Source organism: Eriocheir sinensis, chromosome 15, assembly GCF_024679095.1.
Source record: "Eriocheir sinensis breed Jianghai 21 chromosome 15, ASM2467909v1, whole genome shotgun sequence".
In the NCBI taxonomy this organism is placed as follows: domain Eukaryota; kingdom Metazoa; phylum Arthropoda; class Malacostraca; order Decapoda; family Varunidae; genus Eriocheir; species Eriocheir sinensis.
In genome coordinates, this window is record NC_066523.1 from 11,553,018 (window position 1) to 11,580,899 (window position 27,882).

General features: G+C 41.0%; 2 protein-coding genes across 4 annotated transcripts in view; one reads left to right on the forward strand and one right to left on the reverse strand.

Moving 5' to 3' along the window:
- The window catches only part of LOC126998903 (forkhead box protein J1-B-like), an 18,262-nt gene extending 3,679 nt beyond the window's left edge, over positions 1-14,583 (forward strand). The window contains exons 3-4 of the mRNA XM_050861110.1: positions 4,840-5,254; positions 8,465-14,583. Coding sequence (XP_050717067.1) covers positions 4,840-5,254; positions 8,465-9,108 — 1,059 coding nt within the window. The 3' untranslated portion in view covers positions 9,109-14,583. The remainder of the gene's footprint in view (positions 1-4,839; positions 5,255-8,464) is intronic.
- A 472-nt stretch (positions 14,584-15,055) lies between these two features.
- LOC126998902 (protein-lysine N-methyltransferase EEF2KMT-like) overlaps positions 15,056-27,882 on the reverse strand; it is a 37,065-nt gene continuing 24,238 nt past the window's right edge. For all 3 annotated transcript variants that reach the window (XM_050861109.1, XM_050861106.1, XM_050861108.1), the window contains exons 6-7: positions 22,516-22,656; positions 15,056-19,213 (exon numbers count right to left, since the gene is read on the reverse strand). In XM_050861109.1, the coding sequence (XP_050717066.1) occupies positions 19,107-19,213; positions 22,516-22,656 (248 nt within the window). In that variant the 3' untranslated portion in view covers positions 15,056-19,106. The remainder of the gene's footprint in view (positions 19,214-22,515; positions 22,657-27,882) is intronic.

Consider the following 27,882-nt stretch of genomic DNA (forward strand, 5'->3'; position numbering starts at 1 on the left):
CTCACATAAAAGCTCACAGACACTTACCCACTCACCATCGGCCCTCCTGTTCGCCTGCATAAACATATACAGGTGGCGTAAGATATTCTAGTCTACCTTGCCCATGCTTCCCTAGGCACACTATAATCCATTTACTAACTGGCCCGCAAAGGGAGACGAAAAGCTAAGCAATGTACTTCAAGACTCAGGTTCACCTATTCCATTTTCTGCTCCCTATTTTCCACTAAGCTATCTATCAAACTAGGCTATCGATCTAATCGTCGATCCATCTGTCTATTTGTCTATCTCCCTACCTATCTCTCCACCTACCTATCAATATGCTTGGCTATCTATTTAAGCCAGGAGTAAAGAACGTGTGGTAAAGGTGATCAGCACACAGGACATAGAGGGTAAGTAGGAAAAGAAAAAAAGAAAGGGTAAAAAAGACCATTTAAGGCCACAATATGCCTCCCTCCCACCCCACCCCATTACCATGCATCATTTAGCAGCAGCATTCCGTCACCGCCTTTCCGCGCTGCTCGCCGTGCCACGCGTTACAGTGACGTGACGAAAGGTTCCTGCATGACGTGGTGGCTAATGCTCACCCCCTCCGAACTCCGCCTCCTCCCTTCACCTTGCCTTGCCTTCCCTTGCCTGGCCTAAATAAAGGAGGGGGGGGGGGCGAGTAGTGGCCATTTTCTTTATATTCATTTATTCTTTTCGTTTTCTGTTTATACTCTACGGTTGAAGCCAGATATTTTGAATAGACGTGGGTGGCATGTTTCTCTCTCTCTCTCTCTCTCTCTCTCTCTCTCTCTCTCTCTCTCTCTCTCTCTCTCTCTCTCTGTATGTGCGTGTGTGTTTATGTGTGTGTGTGTGTGTGTGTGTGTGTGTGTGTGTGTGTGTGTGTCACGTGATGGAATATTCGATAGCTCTCCACAGATCACGCACCACACACACACACACACACACACACACACACACACACACACACACACACACAAGGTCTTTTACCTCAGAATATTTGGGGAAAAGAGGACACGATGGAGGATGGGAAAATGACCCACCGTGGACCAATACAAAACCAACAACAACAACAACAACAATAATTATAATAATGATAACAAAACCGATGACTAACACTACATAGCCTCATCCACTAGTGTCAAAATAAAATCAAAATACGACGATTCCACTACGGCAGGATCACACAGCTTGAAAGAAGGGCGGTGCACATAAGCATTAAGTGGCTGCCAAAATGCAACTCCTCCTGCGACTACTGGCAACTCGAAATAGCCCACCACCTACTTCGGGGCAATCAATACCTGCGGAGCTCATCTAGCACCTAGCATGAGCTCCGCGGGTCTTCCCCTTGCTTGGCGGCACCGGGCAGACGACTAGACGAGGACCCAAACCTCCACAATAAGAAATAGCTAGAAGGAATGCGTTTGATGTATGGCGGGGAAATGACGTAGCTGTGGCTGTGATGATGATGGTGGTGGTGGTGGTGGTGGTATACGTAGAGACAGATGGAAGGAAAAAGAGAGGTGGAAGGATGGAAAGTGATAAAGAAGAAGAGGGACATAATAAGAAAGAGGAAGCGTTCGACGAATGTCGGGGAAATGTAGCTGAGGAGGGTGTGGTGGAGGTGGTTTACGTAGAGACAGGTGGAAGAAAAAGGAGAGGTACCGTCGAGGAGACCATTGAGCACCTCCTGCTGCACTAGTGGCCCACGCTTCCACTCCCAGCGAGTGCTGCTACGACACCAACTCCGCTCCTTGGACGTGCCCACCTTCAACCTTCCCACGCTGCTGGCGGCGGCAGGCGTCCACCCCTCACGACAGGAATCAGTCATCCGCCTCACCTGCGCCTTCCTCAGGAAGACGGGGCAGCTGACGCGCCTGTGAAGTACTCACAGGACGATACCAGGGTTCATGTGAGCGACTAGATCGCCGCGACCCAAAACAACTACAACAACAACAACAACAACAACAACAACAACAACAACAACAACAACAACAACAACAACAAGGAGAAGTAGAAGAAGAAGAAGAAGAAGAAGAGGGACATGATAAGAAATAGAAGGAAGCGTTTAATGCATGCCGGGGAAACGACGTAGCTGAGGTGGTGGTGGTGGTGGCGGGGGAGGGGGGGGGAAGGGCGGAGACAGGTGGAAGGAAAAGGAAAGGTGGAAGAAAGATGAAGAATGGAAGACGACAGAGAAGGAGAGAGACAGATTATACGAAATATTTAACAGGAAGTGTTTAATTAATACATGACAGGGAACTGACATTAAATATCTAACGTATCTTTAGTGGTGATGAGGGTGATGGTGGTGGTGGTGGTGAAGTTATGCAAGAGGAAGGAAGAAAATAGGTGGAAAGAAGAAAAGGAAATCGGATAAGAAACGTTCAGAGAGAAACGTTACTATCAGAGAGGGAAACTGATAATTTTATGAGCCTACGCAACTGTGGTGGTGGTGGTGGTGGTGGTGTTATGAAGAGACGGAGAAAGGAAGGAGAGAGAGAGGAGGGGGGGGGGGGGAAATGACACACAGCTGATAAGAAATGACCAACATGAAGTAACTGGAACTGACATGATGGCTCGAAATGATAGTGGTGTTCGTGGCGGCGTAATGCTGCGAAAAGGGGCAGTAGATAGGGAGATAGGCATGGAAGCAGACCGGGAAACAGAGGGTGAGTGGATGTGAAGAGAAAATATTCCTGTGGTGGGCGGAGTGGGAAGAGAACATGGTGGTGTCTGCTGCGGGGAAATGGGGAGATGGAAGCGGTTTACTATAAAAGAACCACCAGCAAATGAGCGGGAAGAGAACAAGGAACTGGATATGAAGAAATGTAAAGAAAAGAAAATGGGGGGAGGTTACTACAGAAAGGATACAAAGAAAATGTTAATATATAAAAACAAAGCATGAACAACAACAAAAGTAATGTAATGCCGAGTGGCCTAAAACTACCCACATGCTGTCCTGGACCACACATCAACCCGGGCTCTAGAGGAAACCGTCCAAGTGAATCAAGAACGAGCTCCGGGGGGGCAGCATGAGCCAAGAAAAGATGGCGCCACTATAAAACACTTGCCTGCACCATGACGGGCTGGGGCCGACCACCAACCAGGTCCCTCAAGAAAGCCTACCGGCGAAATAGGCTGGCACGTAAAAGAAATAAAAAAAATAAAAAGTTCCAAAAAAAAATCGATACCAATGAGGCATTACATGAACAATGATAATTAGATAGATAGATAAAAAGAGATGGAGAAAAGTTCACTATTGACAGCACAACATACAATAGTGGATATAATGATAGCTACACTAAGTGAACAGATTCGAACAGCCTTGGTACAGCCAAATAAACTAAGTAAACACAGGGACACAAATATCAATGCAACTAATCGTAAATAGAATAAATACACACATATATACAGTATATAAAAACTCAGATACAGGATCAGTCTCTGCGTGGGAGGGAAAGGTGGGAGGCAGCGGTCAGGTAACGAGCAGCCAAAAGGTACAATGCTACTCACCTGGTAGATTAATTAAGTTACCTAGGTACCACGTGTTATTCATCAGCCGTGCATAACAGTGACTCGTTCCTGATAAGCAAGGTGGGTAAAGAGGGAACACACACACACACACACACACACACACACACACACACACACACACACACACACACACACACGGACGCACGCAAGCACACTACCTACGCAATATGCTGGAGCGGCGCAGACAGCCGACAAGAAAACAGCCCCTCAGGAACTACCGATCCGATGATAAATAAGACGAACGAGAGAGAGAGAGAGAGAGAGAGAGAGAGAGAGAGAGAGAGAGAGAGAGAGAGAGAGAGAGAGAGAGAGAGAGAGAGAGAGAGAGCATGAACAATATATGTATACATGGTTTATATTCTGATCCTGCAAAAGAGAGCCGATGCAATTTCCTTCACTTTGCTGCCGACCGCAGAATAAAAAATGACAACAAGGCAAACGAGGAAAATAAATGCGAATAAAGCAAAAACAAAGAAAAATTAATTGAAAAATAATGAAAAATCAAATAATGAAATATATCATTGACACTGTACTATTAAAGTTTTTTTGTGTGTGTGTGTGAGAGAGAGAGAGAGAGAGAGAGAGAGAGAGAGAGAGAGAGAGAGAGAGAGAGAGAGAGAGAGAGAGAGAGAGAGAGAGAGAGAGAGAGAGAGAGAGAGAGAGAGAGAGAGAGAGCGAGAGAGAGATGGAGTAAATGCACAAAACTGGCACCGCGTAGAAGAAGGAAACATTAAGGTAATGGCCTGTAGAGAGAGAGAGAGAGAGAGAGAGAGAGAGAGAGAGAGAGAGAGAGAGAGAGAGAGAGAGAGAGAGAGAGAGAGAGAGAGAGAGAGAGAGAGAGAGAGAGAGAGATTAATACAGATATCGATTTCGTAGGACAATTTGCTCTATATATTATACGCATAACACGAAATATATATATATATATATATATATATATATATATATATATATATATATATATATATATATATATATATATATATATATATATATATATATATATATATATATATATATATATATATATATATATATATATATATATATATATATATATATATATATATATATATATATATATATATATATATATATATATATATATATATATATATATATATATATATATATATATATATATATATATATATATATATATATATATATATATATATATATATATATATATATATATAGATATATCTATATATATATATATACACACACACACACACACACACACGCACGCACAAACGAAAGAAAAAATGACCATTAAAAAATTACTGTCCCCTACAGAACTCCATCCGCCACAACCTGTCCCTGAACAAGTGTTTCCTCAAGGTGCCTCGTAGTAAGGACGAGCCAGGCAAGGGAGGCTTCTGGAGGCTCGACCCCGAATACGCGGATTCGCTTGTGGATGGCGTGTTCAAGAAACGAAGACCCACACGACCCACTCTGCCACCTCCCTCAAAGTCCAAAAAGCACAGGAGACTCCCATGTCACTCATCACAGCAACAACATCTCCACCAACAGCAGCAACAGCAGCAGCAACAACAGCAGCAGCAACAACAACAAGAACAGCAGCAGCTACAACACCAACAGCAGCACCTGGGGGTTAAAGTGTTGCTGCAGCAGCCCCACACAGCCTTCATGCCGCCCCCCACCAACAAGCCGCCGCCACCGCACGCAACGCTTTATATTGGGCAGGACGGTAGGTTTTTTTTTTTTTTTCTAATAATCCCTTTAATAATTTACTTTACAGTTTTTTTGTGTTCCATGCCCATCCCTCTCCAAAACAGTTAACCTCTCCAAACAAAAGATATTCTAGGGTGGCTTTGTCTTGCGACGCTAGCTACGCAAACTTTTTACTGGTGTTCATTTGGGATTTTTACTGAGGATATGAAGGAATGATAGTGACAGTGGCGCCATTTGACACGAGTCAGCGTCAAAATGTGTAGAACTAACGAACAGATTTTGATGATGTGACAAAGTTTTCATAGGTAAGGGACCGCTTAAAAATGACGTGACACTTGTGAGGCATTTTCAGGAGCTCCCACCCCCGTCACACCGTGTCGCACATTTCGAACAACCACCGAAAAAGGACGTCACACTTTTGAAAAGATCCTTTTCCTCTCCGCTCTCGTACCGCTACATGAGGAAGAATCGTATCACTGTGCTTGCCGTTTCTGTGGCGTTAAACACAGTATGTACTGTACTCAACTTATCTTGATTACTACGATTTGCTTCTTGATGGAGGCAAATGTAAACTAGTTTATTTTTTTAGATTATTCAACGTTCTAGGTTAAGTGAAGCGTGTTTGGAACAGCGGTAAACGACTGACCCCCCTCTCCCCTCTCATTTTCTTGAAGTGTCACACAGTTAAAGACTCTCCCTTCACCCCTGCCCCCCGGTGTGTGACGTCCTTTATGAACGGCCCCTTGGTTTGCTACCCCCTTGGTATGCAGCGGCCAGACATGATACACACACAGTTGGCGCCCCGGGAGCGTTTTTCAAGCATTGCAGCAAGACGTAGAATGTGTCTTGCAAACTTCATCAGAAGTTCCGTGAATAATTAACAATTACTTTTAAAGTAATAGTAAAATAAAATATTAAAAGCTGGCTAAATAATAATAATAATAATAATAATAATAATAATAATAATAATAATAATAATAATAATAATACCGATTAGCGGGAGGAGCTCAGTGGCAGTCATGGTGCATTACTTTGTAATGAGTCGTGAAAGACAAATACTGGAGCCACAGTTCACTTGAAACCTAAGTGATCACTTTGGCGAATGTTTTCTTTCCCGCCAGGCCGCCACCGCCCCCGCACGCCGCGCCATGAACCAAGAGTTATAGCCTAGCCTCTGGTCATGAAGTACCGCGTTAACCTGAAGACAGTAGTCTATTACCGCTAAGACATTAAATATCGCCGCTTAAATAGTTGTTTGAATCTCAGGAACAAGTAATATGTGGCAGAAACGGCCACCACAGTGATGACAAACACGTTTAGGGCTGTCAGTGTCAACCACCAGAGTGGGTTGAGTATCATTATGGAGTCCTACAAAAAACACTTAAATAAGGCACTTACCCATTGTAGCAAGATCCCTGGTTTCATCTGGCACCCGACTCCAACGGGGAAGATAACCCAGCGTGAGGCAATCATGAGACAAGTATGAGGCACTACAAAAACAAAGTTGTCACTGCTGTTCCGCCGTGCAACACTCCCGCCACGACACAAGGCGCACACTGACACTGACAGCCTCAAGGGGGTTATCTACTCAACTTTTTTTTGTATAGTACACCCTTACCACCACAAACCCTACAATGTACCAGGTGACAAAATGCGCAATATTAGAAACAAATTGTATTTCATGGTATATTTCAATAGATTTTCACTCAAGATGATGCATGTTTTATATTTAAAATCATTTTTGTTTTAAATTCTATGATGTCTTGTTATCGTTCATCTTCATATATTTCCCTCAACACTTCGTACCAAAAAGCACACCAGTTTGGTACCACTGGGTCACTCCTTTGTTTCACTATAAAGTTATGATGTGAACCTTATTTTTATGTGTTGCTACTATCATCCAGTTCATTAATTTACTTAAAAATATCATTATAAACTTAGCTCGTTAGATAGGGTTTTTTTTTTTTTTTTTTTTTCATCCAACCCGACCGCTGCCCAAAATGAGGTTTATAAATGTTGTAAGCACCTCTATGGTATAGGGCTTTGCATGCCTTGTTACGAAAACGGACTTGGGTTCGAATCCCGGTCCGGGCAGTTGCCGCTAAGAGTTCTCTCTATGTAGAATCCTTGGTTGGTGCGCAGCCCACCTGGGGAAACCTGGGGAAGGTAAACTTTGAAAACCCGTATGTTGCATTAAAAAAAAAAATTGCCCTGCATCCCGGGGGAATTGGTTCTTGCCTCCCACAGCCTCAATTAAATAATTAAGGGACAAAAAGACAGAGATGAGCACCGAGGCCACGTGCAGGCCCCCCAACGTACTTTTACCTTTAATCTCAATTATATTAGATAGATAGATAGAGAGTTAGATATATTGATAGATATTTTTGTGTGATAAAGCAGAACTAGGTGGATTATAATACAGAATATGAAATACCAATATGTAAGTATTAAAGGTACAACTACTCTATAAAATCATTAAAATGATTACACTAAAAGGGCAGGAATTGGAAACTCATGTTGCATAAGTTTGGGCATGGTAATGCTGGTATGAATACTCGTTTATGTATGTCTGCACAAACCTTCATACACTGAGGAAGCTACAAACATATATTCCTTTGGTAGTACATGATCCACACCCCTCTTTGCGTAATATTCACATAAACTTAATTTCCACCGCCACCCACTTCATCAAAAGAAAATTCAAAAATACTACCCAAACTATATAAAAAAAAAAAAAACATACCTACAGTCAGGTGAACTGTGCACAAGACATACTGATTAGCTCAAAGGTGCTGGTGACACGGGGCCAGATGGATTTGGTGCTTTCAAATCCAGTAACGGATCCTGCCCACCCCTACTGTGAATATATGAATATGTGAATATGTGAATATTAAACAAGAAATAGGCATATATATATATATATATATATATATATATATATATATATATATATATATATATATATATATATATATTATATATATATATATATATATATATATATATATATATATATATATATATATATATATATATATATATATATATATATGGTATGGTATGGCACCCATCTTGTATATCAGCTCCCCCCTTCACCTGGAGCTGGATCTGCCACTGGCTAGATGCATGTGATTAGTTTTACAAAACTTAATAGTGATTTCAGCAATTATAAGTAGGGCACTACACATTTGACAGATGATAATAACCTATCTAAATACCTTTGCAGGCATAGAGGTGGACAGAGAAACAGGTGAGAGCACAAGCAGCCTGAAGGATGAGCTTGTATGGTCCACAATACTGGGTGAGGAAGTAAATGACGATGCATGGCCGTGCCGTACCCAAGAGCTGGTGACAGACCTAAGCCAGACTGGCGACCCCTCAACCTACCCCACCACCCTCACACCCTCACACCACCACCACCACCACCATGACCTGTCTCAGCAACACATGGATTTCAGTGATCATGTCAGCCAGCACCACCACCACCAAGTAATCACCATCACAACTTCAACCACACCTTCGTTGCCATCCTTGGAGCTCAGCCCAGCCTCCTTAGGGGTCGAGGAAGACCTCTTCACTAGTCCAGACTGTTCTGAGGCTTCAAATGATGATGCAGACTCCCTCACATCTTCTCTTGAAATCAATAATGAGGGAAGCTGGAGTAAAGGGGTTTATGAAGAACTTCCGTCCATGAACACCTTTTGCAATAGTTTAACACAACTCAGGCCCTTGGAACCTTCCACAGCTCCTGTGCTGGTTCAAGATGCTCATGCTTGGGGTCCTGACACTAACTGGGATGAAGCCAAGACTTTATCCTTACTTGATGCCAATCTTGACTTAGAAAACCTAATAGACCTTGATGTACTGTAATGATTTAGTCTGTATTGTAGTCTAAATTCAAGATGGTTACATCTCTAATTTCACTAGGTTTTGGTATTGTCATTATTTTCACCTTAAATAAAAGATTAAGCAATCACAACATACCATGGGCAATCTTCTTAAGTGCAATATATAATAAATTATTACTCAAGATTACTTTTTATAACAGTGGATAAATAATTTTGATATTGTTTTGTGTTGACCAAACATTTTGGATGCACAGCTTAAAATTATTTTTTCATCCATATTTAACTTCAATAATAAATTTGGTAGTTATTGCTGTGATTACTTACTTAAGTTCAAGACTGCAAACTTGTTGTATTATACATGTATGAGTATAATAATTTATTGTAGTGATAGAATTAGAATTTTATGAGACAAAGGCAAAAATTGTTCTCAATTTATGTAAACCTATTACCCTAGGGTGTGGAGATAATATACAAAAAAGCATACATACATGGTAACATGAAGGAAATGGGAGTAGGTAGTCTAGTCAATACAGCATTATGTATATCAAAACTGATGCTCATATGGAGTCCTGAATTCACTGTGCCATAGCTTGGTTAAAATGTGAATACAACTAATTTTCTAGGAACTAACATTTTACTCACTTTGCACAACAAAGAACATTAGCATGTATGGTATTCAGAGTACAGTCAGCAATTATGTAATACATATATATAATTTCTTTGAACATTGTAGGAAATTAAGAAAAAATAGATAACAACCCTAGATTGTATTTATGAACTTTACATATCACTGCATGACGAGTGACAATAAAATATTGCTCATCTGTCATTTCAGAAGTACTGAAGCTGACCTTTAATACTTCATATAAAAGTTAATCCTTATGTTGTACTGAAGCTGACCTTTGATACTTCAAATTTAATTATGTTAAGTTCCTTTTTGCCCAAGTGTGCTTGTAAATACTAGTCATATTTACTGTAGACATAGCACTGTACTTATCTAGTCACACTTCCTAAGTAAACACACCTTAACATTTACAAAATATGAATATTGTATCATATAAATGTATTTCTATGCCGTTTTCGTATATTATTTTCTGTATTTACTCGTATGATCAGCATTGTGGTTGTTGTCCAATTTTCTCTCCCATGCTGAGATGCCCTAACCCTACATTCCGTCCAGATTGTCAACTAGGTCCAACAAGAGAACCTTAAGTTTTCTTCCATCGGTACCTAGATCGTGTGCCTGTGAGTTTGTAAGATGATGTAATGTACCTGCTTCTAGGAGAAAAATGGATCCCTCTGAATGTATCTTATTTCAGGAAAATGCTTTTCTTATGTTTGCAAAATGAATTTTTACCCTTGATTTATGATAATTCACCTAAAGCAAGGCTGTAAAGGTTGGAATCAGAAATAGATTACAAATAAATAATGAAACAAAATCACTGATACAATGTAAAAACTTATATCTTTGGATAAGTATGAACCATTCATAAAATTAATTATCATAATGAGAAAATGTGTCTAAAATTCATGACTTGAACTTTCCCCTAAGTAATCAATCAACCTGATTTTCTTTATTTGATTAGTGTATTCCAAGTATATCCTGTTTAAGAGAAAGCTTCATGACATAAGTTTTTCCAAGCCATCAATCTAGCACTGTGGTAAGATTCTTTAAATCTTGTGGTGGAAAGATTTAAATGTGAGGATGCCATTATGAAGTATGAACATAAACTGGTCAGTAAGTGTTGATCCATTTTGTTGCCGAGACAAAAAAAAAATACACCTATTCAGTTATCTCTAGAATAAATGAAGAATGGATGTGTATGTAAGGAAGCTTCGTGATAATTTCTTTAAACTGCAAATATTACTTACTACATGAGTGAGCATAGCTGTAGAAGCAAAATTTTAGTGACAGAAGCACCATTAATACTATCTGACACTCATAACTCATGTCATTGAAAACTATATTAGAATCTGTTAAATCAACATATATAATGTAACATAAGCCTTTATATTATCAACTTAGATTTTGCAATATTTTAGCATGGTGTGATAATATTCCTTTTCAAATACTAGAGGTCAAAACTTTAAACATATGTAATGGTTACAACTCTCTCTCTCTCTCTCTCTCTCTCTCTCACACACACACACACACACACACAAACACATATGCTTCATAAATGGACACATTTACAAACGTTGTTATACAGGGGGCAGTATATCGCTCTTCACACCATTTTCCTCGAAAAAAAAAAATGTGTGCAGTGCAGCAGTGAAGTTCATGGCTTTTTAGTCTTATTCTAAATTAGTGTTGAAATTATTTACGCTTTGCTGTTGTACCTCTACTTTTTTTTGTATATTTAAAAATATGTCTTCATTTCCTAGTGTAAAGAGTATTCTAATGGCTTCCACACATAAAACTGCATTTGTCTGATAATACTACAAGAAAAGTTCAGTGTTGGAGATGAAGCTTCAGCTTCTATGGAAATGCGGAGGAGAAACACATCATTAACCTTTGATGGATTAGTACAAATAAATGTAGTAATATTTTACATCAGTCATGGGAAAAGAAACATTTTCAGAAAATCATGAAAGAAAAACAAAATGTCACAAACATGAATTAGTGAGTGGTGAATATTGGACAATATATAACCAGTATTACATGCCTTGCTCCTTAATCTTGGCACAGTCTAGCATCAAGCAGCTAACCATCTGCAAGGAATGAATATTATCCCCAACTCTTTAATTAGACTGTCATTTTCATCATGAAAATACTAAAATACTCTTATCCTTCCAAATACTAATCATTACTAAAAGCATCATATCAGTGGATTAAAGTTTATAATTTTTAATATTGATTAATTCAGTGTGTTTGAGACTAAAAAAATTTGAGCCCAGAAAGCTACTGGGAGCACACTCAGATGTGGCAATCTTACCCACAAAACCACAAACCCTGAAACAAAAGAAAGCAGAAAATTAATGCAAATGCACAATAAATAAGAGGTCCATTTTTCTGTCATATTCAGTACATAAGAATTTCAGAGCAAGTAGCATTTAGTGTATGAATTCCTTGTGAGAGTAAGGTACTACTGATGGATTTATTGTGAAAACTGGGAGGGGTTGAAATAAATGGCACAATTTTGCCTTTTCCTATCTGTCACTGTTTGAATAGTCCCCAACTTCTCTGGTGTTTTTGTTTGTGTATTTTTCTAACTTAATTAAAATGTACTCTACAACACTTCTGGGCAGTTTAAGACTATCATGCCCAGAATAACTACCTGCTGTCCCTCACCCGTAAAGAGGATTGGGAGTGGAAAAAAATGGCTACAGATGTTAATTCTGGCCCAGTTTGCTACCTCTACTATATAAAGATTCCTCATATCTGTCTGTCTGTCATTCCACTTTCCAGTTCATACATGGGCTGGGAAAATTAAAAAAGATGACTGTCCTGCTCCAGAAGAGGAAGAAATCACACTCATGAACTTTACTATTTGACAAAAGTGGATGTCAACCTTTGGTACAAGACATGAGTAGGACATGGTGAACAATTTGTTCACCACCCCTGACTGCCAACCACTGCAGCCATACCCACAGTCCCTACAGACAGAACCTGGACTGACTATTCTCTCCAAGAGTTCCATGCCACATACACTTCCTGGATGAACCTGCAATACCCTAACAAGAACATGGTTTTGGACAGAATTTTCACACTAAGATCTCCAAATGGGCCAACAACACAATGAAAAAGGCCCCTAAGACTGAAATCTGTACCTTCTTTATGATGAACAAAAAGGAAATTGCCAAGTGTGCCACAGATGGCAATTACTGTGCTGCAGATAATGCTGCAGAAGTGTGGTGCCACATGACCTCTCCTGGAAATGTGGATTGAAACATCTGGTGTGTGGCCATTGAACAGGAGAAGACCTTGCCTTGCTCAAGTTGATGTGCCACTGTAAATTACTTTGAACATAAACTATGAGTTTATAATATCTTATTATTACAATGCTGTCACACTCTGCATCTTCTGTGACAACTGGGGGTCTGAATAAGAACCTTCTCGTGCTTCTGATGGTATTTCAGAAGGTGCATTCCCATCTCCTTTCCATGTTTCAGTTTGTATTCATTAAGAGTGGACACTCCTGCCTCCCTTGCAATAGGACCTTCGGATTAATCAAAAAAGCTCTCGATGTGCCCACATGCTGAATGTTCAGAAGACTACTTGGATACCATTGCAACCTCCATCAGGAAGATATTTCTAACTGTGGTCATAGTGTGAGGACTCTTTTGGATGTCTGCAGCCTCCTGCAGAATGTCGCCGAGCATAGAGCCCAGGTGTTCTCACAGGCATGCCAGCTTGCTGTGGATACCAGTTACCTGAAGGGCTACATCCCGAAAATCAACTACACTCTGGACAATGACCCATCAGTAACATTAATGAAAGACTTCCTGATGAAGGAGAGAAGGAGGTGGACCAGGACTAAGTTGGACATCTCTAGAGTAGTACTCACACCAAAATACCGATGAGAGGGTCCTTCTGGAGGCAAAGGTCGACAGTCTTCAAAGTCTTTTGCTAGTATTAGAGAGAAATGCCGGGTATTGGCACTCGAGACTGTTAATAAAACAGAACCATCTCCAATAGGGAGGCAAGGAAGGTGAAGCCTTCCAGGCAGAGAGAGGAGACGTGGGCTGTACCATATTAGATTACCTCTCATCATATCCTTCTGACCTATAGTGCCACCTCACACCTTACCCTGCCAGCCTTCAACAACAGACAACTTGTACCTCTTATGGAGTGCTTTACAGAGGATAATCCAACAAGCTTTCCAGTGTGAGGTGAAAGTAGACATTACTCTCCAGTATATAATGGTTAGCATGCCTAGCTATGTGGTCTAGTGGTCAGCGTTCCTGGCTACCACTCCGCAGGTCCAGGTTTGAATCCCAGCCCAGGAAGTTGGCATGCAGATCACTCAGCTGTTTATTCTACCTTTCAGGCTGGTTGATAAATGGGTACCTGGGGAAACCTTGGGAAGATAAACTGTGGCAATCCCAAATTTCACACTGGTTCATGTCCTGAGGTGCTTGGTTGTTACCTACCACAGGCTCAAAGGGCCAACGGATCAGAGGTGAGCACCGCAGCCACACGCAGCAACATGCACTAACCTTTACCTACCCTAGCTATGAAGCTACGGGACTGGGTTCAGCTCCCAGCCTGGACAGCCGAAGCACAGCCAACCTACATCTTAACCCTCCCTTTCTGGCATGACAATAAATGGGTACCAGAGGAAACCTGGGGAAAATAAAATGTGGGCTCTCACCCACAAGCTCAAAGGCAAATGGGACAGAGATGAGCACCAAGCCACACACAACTATTTAGCATGTGCTCCCAACTTTACCTTTACCAATCAATTTATCTACCATTCCATCTACATATCACCCTCTCTATATATAATTTATATCTGTATCTATCTACCTATCTATCATTGTCTCACTCTCTCTCTTGATAATAAATGTATTAATGCTATGCAAACAACCTTGTAAAAAAATACTGTGAATAAGAATAAATTATGGTAGATTGTAGCATAGGCCTATAATAGTACTGTGATGCAGAGGGACAAGAGAGGTAGATTAATACTATGATTATTATGATTGTATTCCTTATTATTCTCAATACCTGTCAAACCAATAAAGTGTTGGTACACTTCAAAATAACTTAAAAAATGGTCAGTAAGTATGGGTGAGGAAAATTGAGAGAATGATCATGGAACTAAACAGTCTGAAAGTAGGGCTGAAGGTGAATATGAAGAAAATGGAGGTAATATTTAATAATCAGTTGGCAGGGCAACAAATAATAATTGGAAATGGAACACATGAGAGTAGAGTAATATATCTTAACTTGGACCAGCAATTAGTGCAAACCTACCTCACACAAGAATATAAATAAATAAAAGAGATCTGGGAATGAAAAGCACTTTTGATGAACATGATAATATAATGAATAGCAACCTTCCACTACTCCTGAAGGAAAAGGTGTACAATCAGTGTATCCTACCAATCTTGGCATTGTTAAAAAAAACTTGGTGCCTCACAAAAGATCTAAAGGGACAGCTAATAAACAAGCAAAGAGAAATGAAGAAAAATCCTGAATATAACATGGAGAGATAGGAAACAAGCATCAAGGATTAGGGAACAGATAAATATTAAAGATATTCTAATGATTAAGAACAAGAAATGGACTTGGGCTGGTCATATCACTAGTACAACTGACCAAAGATGAATAATCAAAAATGGGTAACAGAGTGGCAACCAAAAAACTGTAGAAGTCAGGGGACATTGAGAACCAAGTGATGAAATCAGACCACTTTCCAGACTAAGATGGAGTGCACTAACATCAGACAGTGGGAAAGGTCTTTATCGTGCAGTATAGACTATGACAGTCTGTTTCATTGGGATATAACAGGCACCCCCCCTATTTTTTATCTCGATTTTGATTGCCCAGGTGGCAGCCACACTGTGCTGGAAACCGTTAGTTTGTTCAGCCTCTGCCCAGGAAGCGCTCTCTCCACTCACACTGTGAAATGTACAAAAAATATCAAAACACCTAAAAAAAACATGTAATTTTACAAGTGAACATTTATAATGCCTAAACTGTCAAGGACTACAATGAGACAAAAATAAGTATTCCAAATACTATCAGAAACTAAGAACAGAAAGCACTTGCTGGGCAGAGGCTAAATCAAACTAACTGTTTCTAGTGCAGTGATCAGCAGCCACTTGGCCAAATTTGCAAAAAACAAAGTGCTATGGCCACCTGTCATTTCATAATGAAACAGACTATAGTAATGGCTGAACATTATGATGATAATGATATACATACTGCATGCTTATGCCATCTCTATAGCAGCTACTCCCTCATCAAACAATATGGATTCACTAACACTATGTAGAACACATCAACTACCTTATTCTTGCAATAGTGTCACTTTTCTATTCTTCTTTCAACACATTTACACTAAAACACTATTTTCACCTGGTTTCCCATTGTATTCTCTGAAAGATTTTGCCTCAATTTTTAATGAGTTCAAATACCATGACAGACCACAGGTATGAGGACAATCTACTGCTGTGGTTCCAGGAAAGTCAAGGTTGAATCATTAGACAAGAAAACCTATACCACAGAGAAGATCGTTTTTATCCCACCATAAGGCTTGACTCTACCACTAAATGAGTATATTAGTGATATAGAATATAAAGTTGGGCAGGTATTAAGTACTTCTCTATTTCAAAAAGCCAAGCTATAATTGCAAAAAAATCCATTTTCCTTTACCCACTGCATACATTTTATGAGAACAGGACTACAGATTCATTACAATTGAATCTATTCCAGTTGAACTCAAAAACCTGTAATCATAGAAATGGCTTAACACTAACTCCTAAAGGACGAGTGACCCACAGGCGAAAATATTGGTGGGTTGCGGAAAAGGACGAGTGTCCCGCATGCAGACACCTCCGTTTTCTTTTCTATCCCTGGTTTCCTCGTGACCTTAGCTATTGTTCTGTGTCTGAAATACACTAACAGACAACCTTAGGTCTAAATACACACATACATAGGCCTAGAGGCTTATTCACACAGATAGTTGTGATTTATAAAAGACACTTTCTTGGATATATCTAGAGAGTTTGCCGTGTCCAGTGACAGTGAATGGGATGCGGACGATCCGCAGGACTCATCATCAGATTCCGACCTTTCAGACGATGGTATTACGCCTCCAGGATTCACTTCATCCCCCATCAAGCCACCAGGCCCTCGTCCAGCTGCCCCTCCCATTCATAAATTGTCCAACTCGGATGATGACGACACCCCAATACGTAGGACTCATCGCACCACCTCAAAATCAGGCACTAAAAGCTGTGGAAAGTCCCAAAGCCACTGAAGTACACATGTATGGATGCAACCCGCCATATCACACCACTTCTGACCTGCCTTGATGATGGTACAACTTGAATTTTTCATCAAAATTTACATAGAACAAGAGTTGTAGATAACGAATTCCCGCCGATCCTGTAGGTCACGTGTTATGCCACATTTCATTTTTATGTTTCCTGTTCAGAATTACTGGCCTATTTTGAGACAAATTGTGTTCTTATAGTCTAGTCATACACTATCATAAGAATGTAGTGTTGTACAAAAGGAAGCAATTGTAATGCCACATTACCTTTTTATGTTTCCCGTTCATAATTACTATTTTGAGACTAATTGTGTTCTTATAGTGATACAACATCATAAGAATGTAGTGTTGTGCAAAAGAAAAACAATTGTTAGAGGAGTTGAAAATAATAGCTCAGTGGTGAGATTAAGTCTTGCAGCGCCATGCCACAGGTGCCAGTTAAATGCCGGCGGGGCATTTAAAAAAAGGTAAGGAGGAAATTTCCATGTTATTTTCTTTATGTGGAGATATTTTTGGGTTCATTAGGCCAAAAATTTAGTTTTCCATTTTTCGTGACCAAGGGGATTGTAACATAGGTAACCACGAATGGGTTAAATGAGTTTTTATGAGAAATGTACTTGAAAATGGATATTTTTTGCATTCTCTGGAGGCACCCATTAGATTTTTTATGTCCTTTAGGGGGTTAAAATGTGAATGCTGTACACAATAGACCATATTGGCTATTAGTTCACAACGGAGACACTTTACTCTGTTTACCAATTTTTTTGTTTTGGCATTGCCTTCTGCAGCACTGTGGGTGTAAAGTACTTATTTTAAGACCAGATGTCGAAATAACCACACCTTCAGAATTAATACCCATCTAACAGTGTGAGGGCAACTACCAACTGGGCGGCAAACGACCGGGGCCCTCCTACTGCTTGTTCGCCTGAAGCCGTTCGACACCGCGAACAACTACCGAGGCACAGCAAACTTCCTGCTACACTCCCGCTGCCCATTCGCCTGAAGTCGTTCGACGTCTCGGACATACAAACCACCGGGGCTTCTCAACCCGCCAGGGAAGGCGATGTGGTGGGTAGCCAGTGCATCCTTCAGCAGACAGCAGCTGAGCCTCGCCCTGAGCACTTGATTCTGCTGGCTTCAGCTCTCCTTTTCATTCGGGTTTCCTTGGAACCGTGGGCTTGTTCTGGGTGCCCTCACCTTACTCCTCTCCACGCCCGGACTCCCGTTACTACTGTGACCCTGACGCCCCTTTCTCCTCCTGCGCCTCCCTCGTCCACCACATCTACACCACTTCAAGGACGAAGCTGTGCTGCCTCATCACTGCCACTCAGAGGATGGGACGCAAGAAAGGAAGAAGCCGTGCAAAGGATCATCCCTGAGTCCAGCGTGCTGAAGCCTTCATGTTGGAGACTTCAGTTCTTTTTGTGAGACTGTTTGGGGTTTACTTTCTTTAAAGTAAATTGGTGTCTAACCATTTCTCTTGTTTGTGTTATACCTTCCAGTTGCAGCACCGAACTCTGGAACCTTGAAAAACATCAAATCAAATTATACTAGAGATGCTTAAAAGCAAAATACAGTCATGGGTGACTCCCAAGTTCAAGTTCAGTAAGTGTCTGTTCATGAGGTAGATACGGGCCCGTGTGCATTCGGCACTCACTGGTCGTATATAGCTACCACAAATAGACACAAACCTTAAAACCTATGAGCAATGGGTAAACTATATTTTTTCCAACCAGCAGGTACTGTGTTTGGGCATTTGGTACCAAACAACAACTTGTATTCAGGAATCCCAAAATAGGAAAATGAACCAAGTTCAATAGGAAAAGTATCTCTTTGACAGTTCTTCGGGTGGCTGAGTGTATAGATGATGTAATCTACTGAATAGCATTTCAAAATTTTCAATTATTTTTATTTATTTTATTTTTTACCCTTTTTTATTTTTTGTTTGTTTCTTGAGCCTCAGCAACAAGCCCTGCTTCCTAAAAAATAAACATTACCGAGCAAGCAGTTAAATTTGGATGATTATGATGATGATGATGATGATAATGATGATGATAAAATCCTTTAGTGAACTTTACATCTGTGATTTTATATTAAGTAAAGATATGGATACTTCTGGCTGTGAAGGAGAGTCTTGGTGCTGTTGTTCAGCTTCTGTTGTGACAACAAGTCCTTTGGATTCTGCAAGGTAGTGAAAAAAGAATGTGTAATTCACCATGGTTTAATCACATGCTGGACTTGTGTGTGTGTGTGTGTGTGTATGTGTGTGTGTGTGTGTGTGTGTGTGTGAGATGTGTGTGTGTGTGTGTGTGTGTGTGTGTGTGTGTGTGAGAGAGAGAGAGAGAGAGAGAGAGAGAGAGAGAGAGAGAGAGAGAGAGAGAGAGAGAGAGAGAGAGAGAGAGAGAGAGAGAGAGAGAGAGAGAGAGAGAGAGAGAGAGAGAGAGAGAGAGAGAGAGAGAGAGAGAGAGAGAGAGAGAGAGAGAGAGAGAGAGAGAGAGAGAGAGAGAGAGAGAGAGAGAGAGAGAGAGAGAGAGAGAGAGAGAGAGAGAGAGAGAGAGAGAGAGAGAGAGAGAGAGAGAGAGAGAGAGAGAGAGAGAGAGAGAGAGAGAGAGAGAGAGAGAGAGAGAGAGAGAGAGAGAGAGAGAGAGAGAGAGAGAGAGAGAGAGAGAGAGAGAGAGAGAGAGAGAGAGAGAGAGAGAGAGAGAGAGAGAGAGAGAGAGAGAGAGAGAGAGAGAGAGAGAGAGAGAGAGAGAGAGAGAGAGAGAGAGAGAGAGAGAGAGAGAGAGAGAGAGAGAGAGAGAGAGAGAGAGAGAGAGAGAGAGAGAGAGAGAGAGAGAGAGAGAGAGAGAGAGAGAGAGAGAGAGAGAGAGAGAGAGAGAGAGAGAGAGAGTTAAAAAATTTCAAAAATAAACATGAACTAAAAAATACCGATAGGTTAAAAGAATAAACTAAAAAAAGAAACATTAATACATAAAATCTCACATATGGCAACTCACCTGTGACAGAGAAAGCTCACCTAATGCAAATAATTGTAACAATAGAAGAAAAGAAAAAACGTTAATTCAAATCTGAGCCTTCAGTGAGTTAAACTTTTTGTGGTTATTTTTTGCCATAAAACCACCACTTACTCTCCCTACCACTCACAAGTCTTTGACACCATATCACACTCAGTTAACTGCAGTGGACTTGACCAGTAGCAGTGAGAGATGGTGTGCAACACATTATTACATGCATCAGGACTCACACACAATTGTTTGAAATGGTTCGTCAGCTGGCACAATGTCATCAACATGGCGTGCCTAGTAACTGAGAACTGAGACTATAACAAATGATAGATTGATAAACTCTTGGCAGGGAAACAAACCGAGAACAATCCGAAAACATTTCCTAAGGCCAACATCTGTAGAACAAGACCCCCAAATCTTGCAGAATTCTAGTGTTTCTTGTTCTGGCACATCAGATTTTCAAGACATCCCCAAATTCTTGGCAAGTATTAGGGCTCCCGCACACTCGGCACTGGGGCTGTGTAACCTCTATCTTGCTAACGACACAGAGGCAAACAAACTACACTGCACCTCCTTAGACCTATGGCAGTGAACATTTCTTGGGCTTCCTATGGGTAACCCTGCCAGGTGTGGGGGAGGGATATATAGTTCACGAGATTCCTGGTGTGTACTACTGCACCACAGACCATTTTAAAGCATCATTGGAGGATTAGTATGAACTTTCCAAGATGAAAACACATCATCGTCATCATTAGAAACAAGAGCGTGAAATGATGCCTTTTGTCAATATTTTGAAGAGGTAAAGGACACATTAAGAATTTCCATTGAATGAAATAATGCTAAGTAGCTAGGGAAGTGTTCCTTACGAATTGCAAATCTCGTAGTTGTTACTAAATCATCACCTTCTCTTTTATGAATTAATAAATTAGAAATAGTGTTGCTTCATTTAGTCATATGAGCAAGAAACAGCATTTTGGTGGGTCACAGGAGGGAAGTGCAAGACAGTCTTAGGAATTTGGGTAGTTCTTGCCGGCCAGATAACGCCTTAAGGGGGAAATATTCGTCAAATAAAAGAATATGGCCACCAAATACGTATAGCCAAACCTCGGTTTACGAGTGCCTTAGTTTACGAGTGTTTTGATTTACAAGCAAAGCAAAATCTAAAAAAATGCCTTGGTTTACGAGCGGTGACTTGGTATACGAGCCTCCTGTTTGAACATCTTTTTTTTTCTCTCGCCACCTTAAGGGTGGGGACACAGGCTATATGTAGGCCATCGGGGTTGCATGTACGCCACAGGCCCTTGCCAGGTGACAGCTCATGAAGGGGAGAGGAGGATGCTGATAGACTGACTATTCGCTGACGTCAGCCTAGCCGACCAAGTCGGTCTTTCAACAAGGACTGGCATGTCTCTTTGTAAAAGTTGAAGACGTGAGCGTGGGTTCCCTTTGTTCACCACAAGACGAGAGTGTAAAAGCGGAAAACGATGGGAATAGAGTCTCAGTTAGGGGGTATCGTCGCCTCCCTCACCATGCACAATGAATGGGTTAAAGGGAAGGGTGGCAAGTTGGCAACCCTAGTCTCAGTCCGCATTGTAAACTCGTAGAGATAACATCCGTGCAGTCATGTCCGATTGAGTTTGTGCTTTGGTATGTGATCTTAAGTGTTTTCAGCACTACAGTGTGCATTCTCTGTGCTTTAACAATGTCCCCAAGAAAGATGGTTAAAAGGGATGATGCTGCAAAGAAGAAAACAGGAATGGTGAATACTATGCTCGCAACAGGAACGGGACGTGAGCCTCGGCGGCTTGTATGCCCTCCTGGACGTGACTGACTCCCGTTCACCCTCCATCTTGGATGATGCGTCGGGTTAGCTTCACGTTGGTGGTCGACCGTAGTTCTGGTGCTTCGAGAATAGGGAAACTGCAGCTCCTAAACCCTGGTGCGAAGCCAACACCTCAAGCGTAAGTAGCGGTTGTGGGAGTCTCCGTAACAACCGCAACACATTGATTTGTGTTTTACATTATTTATCATTGCTATTTGTTAATAAAATTACTTTAATTCTGGATAAAATAACATGTAAAATAATTTTTATATAATATTTTGTTGAGATATGGGACACATTAATAGGATTTACATTAATTTCAATGGGGAAATTCGTTTTGGTTTACGAGTGTTATGGTTTGCGAGCAAAATTCCAGAATGAATTAAACTTGTAAACCGAGGTATGACTGTACAATTAAGTGTGTTCTGGAGGGGGAAGGGGGAAATAATTGCCAAATGGGAAAAATATGATTGCTCTACAAGAATTTGGGTAGCAATTTATTGGGAAATTCTCAAATGCTAAACACACCAAATGCAAGATTTTACTGTACAAGTGAGACATGAATCTCTAGTCATTCATTCATGACTTTCCTTACAAATTCTGAATATTTAATGTGTATGATTTGGCTGAGTAAAAATAGCAGTAATAATACGTACCTAATTCATTTCGAAAGCAAGCAAAGGTATCTGGGTTCCTCACTGTACTTGCAACATATGCTACCATTCCAGGTTTTCTGCAGAGTACATCCTTCAATATCTTTACAAAGTGAGGTATAACATCAGGATCATACACTACATCTGCAATATAAAAAGGTAGTTAGATAAAAGAAATCATCTCTAAACACTTACATGGTACTGCCATAAAATAATATTTCCCTTCTCCTTGTATAACCACAAATCAGGCCTGCCTTTTATCCACCCCTTAACTTCTGCTGATTATTTTTTCTGAAACATCATTTTACCAATGAACATGTTTATACAAACAATTCTCAGCAAGTTTAATTCTAATTTCTACAGTAATTTGATATATTCCAAATAAATTAAGCTCTTCAGATTACATGTATCCTCCTGTATCCCACATTTGTGAATATTCCTATATTATTCTGGAAAAGTTTCACAAACTGTGTAACTAATTATCTCATCAGTGTTACTGTTTGTTGTATTGTTTTGGCATGTTCAATGACCAACACAGAACAAACATATATGTCAGTGTTGAATGAAACCCTATTAATATATCTACAGCTAACTATTCAATACTATGTGCAAATCATGATTATGATTATGTATACAAAGCTTTCTTTCTTTTTTCTTTTTTTAAGGCAAGGAAGCAGCTCAAGGTTATAAAAAAAATCTGTAGAAAAAAAGCCCACTAAACACTGCTCCAAAAAAAGATGAAAGTAAAGAGTGGCCAAAAGAGAGGTCAATTTTGGGTGGAGAGGTGTCTTGATACTCTCCTCTTGAAAGAGGTCAAGTCATAAGCAGAAGGAAATACAGATGAAGGAAGGCTGTCCAGAGTTTACCAGTGAAGGGGATGAAAGAATGAAGATACTGGTTAACTCTTACATAAGGGGTTTGGACAGTATAGGGACGAACTAGAGTAGAACATTGAGTGCAGCTGGGTCGTGGGAGGGGGGAAGGCATGCAGTTAGCAAGTTCAGAAGAGCAGTCGGCATGAAAATATCAATAGAAGATAGAAAGAGATGCAACACTGCGGCAGAATTTAAGAGGTAGAAAACTGCTAGTAAGAGGCGGAGATTTGATGAGATGAAGAGCCTTTGACTCCACTCTGTCTAGTAGGGCTGTGTGTGTGGAGCCCCCCACACATGAGATGTATACTCCAAAACCAGTACACATTACAAAATCATCATCTTCATCATTTCGTTTAACGTCCGTTTTCACTCTTCCTGAGCAATTGGAATCTTTATGGTTCTCCTCCATTCTACTGTCTTCTGCCCAATGCTCATCTAATCCCATAAATGCCAAGTCTTCCTGTATACACCTTCTCCACGTTTTCCAAGGTCTACCAACTGGTCTCCTTAATTCTACCTCTAATCACTGTATCCTCCCCTGCTCTCTTCACATGTCCAAACCATCGGAGTCTGTCCCTTCTGAGCACTGTTTCCAGGTCCTCTATTCCACATCTGCACTGGACACCCTATCTTGCCACCTGATCCTTGCCATATACCTCAGCATTCTGTGACCACTTGCTCTCAATACCTCCATCAATTTTCAAGTTAAAGCCCATGTTTCTGCTCCATACAACATCACTGATCTAATACACGCTTGGTGCACCCCTGCTCTGCTCTTTTGAGGGATGCTACGATTCATGAGTAGACTAGCCACCTCCCTCCACTTTAACCACGCTGCCGCCACTCTCGCTCTCACTGTCCTCTCCACTCCCACCTCACAGTCCAGAACATCTCCCAAATAACAGAAATGTTCTATACCTCATCCTGCTTTCCTCCATTTACCTCTAGTTCATCCCTCTCAGTTTCTTGTCCTTGCTGTCTCCTTATGCAAGCTGGGCATGTAAAATTCTGCGCGCCTCTTACATTTCTGAGGCCTAAGCATCTAAGGTGGCACCACTGCCTGCAACATGTGCACAAGAATGAATTTACACCTACTCCCTTCCCACAGCATCCACATGGATATTTTCCTGATTTAATCTTTTCTCTTGCTTCTTTTCCAGTCACCATGTACTTTCTTTTTTCCATATTAATTTTCAAACCTTCCTCCTTCATTCCATCCTTCCATTTATTAAACTTTTCTTTCACTTCACTTCACTTCTTCTTCTGCTGTCTCTGCATTTACCACCAAGTCATCTGCATACAGCAGCTCCCATCATGCCTCTCCTCTTGCTTCCTTTGTTGCCTCCTCCATTACTGTTATAAACAAGAGCGGGCTAAGGGCAGATCCCTGGTGAACCCCCACTCCAATTTCGAACTCATCTGATGTTCCCACCACTGTTTTCATTCTCGATTTTGTACCTTCATATAGTCCCATCACCGATTCAACCAATCTTTCTGGTACTCTTTGCCTTCTCAATGCCCATCTTATAATTTCCCTTGGTACTTCGTCAAATGCCTTCTCTAGATCTACAAAAACATGATACAATCTCCTCTTTTCCATAAACATTACAAAATATATTGCAAATGCCAACAGTTTACAATATCATAGTGATTTTCATAATTAACAGGAAAAATGCATGCTCCTCTTTTCTACAATCACTTCCTATCCTACTGTTACACATCACAGGTTCAAAGTTATAGGAAACAGTAACTGATTTTGCTGAAGCAGATTAAATTTAGTTTCATACTGTTCCTTATATCTATTACTTCCTTTTCTTTTCCTCTTTTAAACAATCTGGCACCTGTCACAAATATATATACAGTACCCTCCCGAGTTTCGCACTTGCTTTGTTCCGAGGGTATAGCACTAAACTCGAGGATCGCAAAACTCGGGGTGTTGAAAACACTGAAAAAGTGCTTATTTGTTCCAACCTGTGGAGAAGATAACTTTTTTTTTTCACTTTACTCCCTTGTTATCTCAAAATACTTATCTTGGAAAAAGAAAGTGGGAGGAGAGTACAGGTCATTTTGAAGACGCAGTTGAAGGTGGCTGGCTGCCATAAAGCTGGCTGACAGTTCTGAAAACACGGCTGTGATTTGCTGTGAGTCCGATGATGTCATCATCCAATCAGCGGCCTTACTGCCTTAAGGCGGTGTCACACTGGCCGTTTTCCTCCAACTGTTGGGACTACTGGCAACGCCCGTTCACCCAACCAGGAGCAACTTGTTGGTTGTCTGTAAGCTGGCGTCACACTCAGACACACTGGGCCTTTTTCCTTACACTGCTTTGGCGGTGGGGGCAATCGGCAACTCCAACTTTTCCAGGAGTGCGTCACACACGGCCAAGGTCGGTTGCCCACATCCACAACGTAAACAAAGCATTCGCCCTGTATCGACATGGCGTCATCTAATAAAGTAAGGCCTGTCACGGCTTGTGCTTCTGTTATCCAAGTTATGGACTTGTTGCTGTAGTTAAATGGAAGGAAGAAGCGGTTGTGGACGTGGCGCGTCTGTGGTTCCTCCATGCCAGAAGCAACGTTGCCAGATGGTCGTGCTCAGGCTCTTATATTTGCCGATTTCCAACCCCCAAACTGTCTCCTCCACCCCTTTCACTGGTTTTATATAGAGTTATCGTTAAAATGGTTAATTATTGGTGTTTCTTGGCAATAGTTATGGGTCAGAAACCAGTAAATACGATGCTCTGATTACGATAATCCGGCACAGTTGGCCAGAAGTTCTCATTGTCACCACTGCACGTGTGCGGCCAAACCACCCACCTAGACTCTGCCCACATAAACACGTGGATCGAGTAACAACAAACACACACACACACATGCACGCATACACACTGGAGGGATTGTCATATGAAGAAATTTTAAAGGAAATGGACCTACCAACACTGGAACAAAGAGAAAGGGGAGACCTAATACAAATTTATAAACTATTGATTAAAATGGAGGAAGTAGACAATGAGGAGTTACTACTAAGAGAAGGAAGACACATCAGTAACACACAAGGGCACAATAAAAAGTTGAGAAAAGGAAGATGCCTGAGAGACATAAAGAAATAAAACTTCCCACAAAGAAACATAGAGGTTTGGAACAGACTAAGTGAGGATGTAATATCAGCAAAGAGTGTGCAGAACTTTAAGGAAAAGCTGGACAAATACAGATATGGAGACGGGACCACACGAGCGTAAGCCCAGGCCCTTTAAAACTACAACTAGGTAAATACACACCAGACTCATCATGAACCGTGGCAGATATTTCTGTAAAGCAGAAATGGCTTCGTTATTTCCTAGAGTGTGTAAGAACTTATTTGGTAAGTGGTTCATACAACCCAAACATACCCAATGGCAAGAAGAGAGCAGTGTTAATGACGACTGCTCTCTTATTGCCACGAGTTAGGTTTGGTTTGTGTGAGCCACTCACCAAATACGTTCTAATACACTCAAAAAAGTGGTGAAATCGATTCCGTTTATCAGAAATATCTGCCATGGTTCCTGATGAGTCTGGTATGTGTGTGTGTACGTGTGTGTGTGTGTGTGTGTTTGATGTTACTTGATTTACGCGTTTATGTGTGCGAAGTCTAGATGAGTGGATAGGCCGCGCATGCGCAGTGGTGACAATGAGAACTTCTGGCACGGAGGAACCACAGGCATGCAACATGTGCACGATTATGGCTTCAAGGACGGGAGGACAGGAGTGTTTACCTAAACCTCGTCAGAGGGCTGTGCTGTTAAGGCCAGTATTGTGTTCCTGAGCCAATAAATAGCCTTCATACAGTGATTCATGGGTAAATTTACGGGAAATAGCATCTTGCTATTTTAAAAAAACATAACTATCTTGATGTGCATATGCAGGCTTGTAATTTTGGCATATTTTTGAGGGGGGGTAGAGGACATCATAAGTTCATGAGGTGGGGGGAGTTGGCATGAGAAATGAGCATAGCCATGCTGTCGGTGGATGCGTGAAGACAGCTCTGTTTATCAACAAGTCTTTGTTTGTTTACATTTGCTTCTGAGCATGCGTAGTTCGCGGGAGGACAGCCAGGAACACAACACCGGGAGTCCTTCTACAATTTTGATAGATTGGAGAAAAAAAGTTTTTTGATATTGTTCCAAAGCACAGGGTGTTCTCTTATCTTGTCAATTAAATAGTAAACAAAACAGCTTTACCAGTCTACTTTACGAGTCTCTTGGTGGGCTATCTTCCACTGCTCCTCACTCCTCAGCCACTGCCATTGTCTAATTGTTTACCCAAAACCGTTTTCCATCTGTACGGACAACCGATAACTCGCTCCCGGTTGGGCATACGGGCAACCGCAGTTGCCCGTTGCCTCAATGGTTGAAGGAAAACGGCCAGTGTGACACTACCTTTTAACCCCTTCACTACGCACCATGGCCAGGCCAAAACAGCGCCCCACACCGTATCTAAGATCGCCGCGCGCGCCAAAT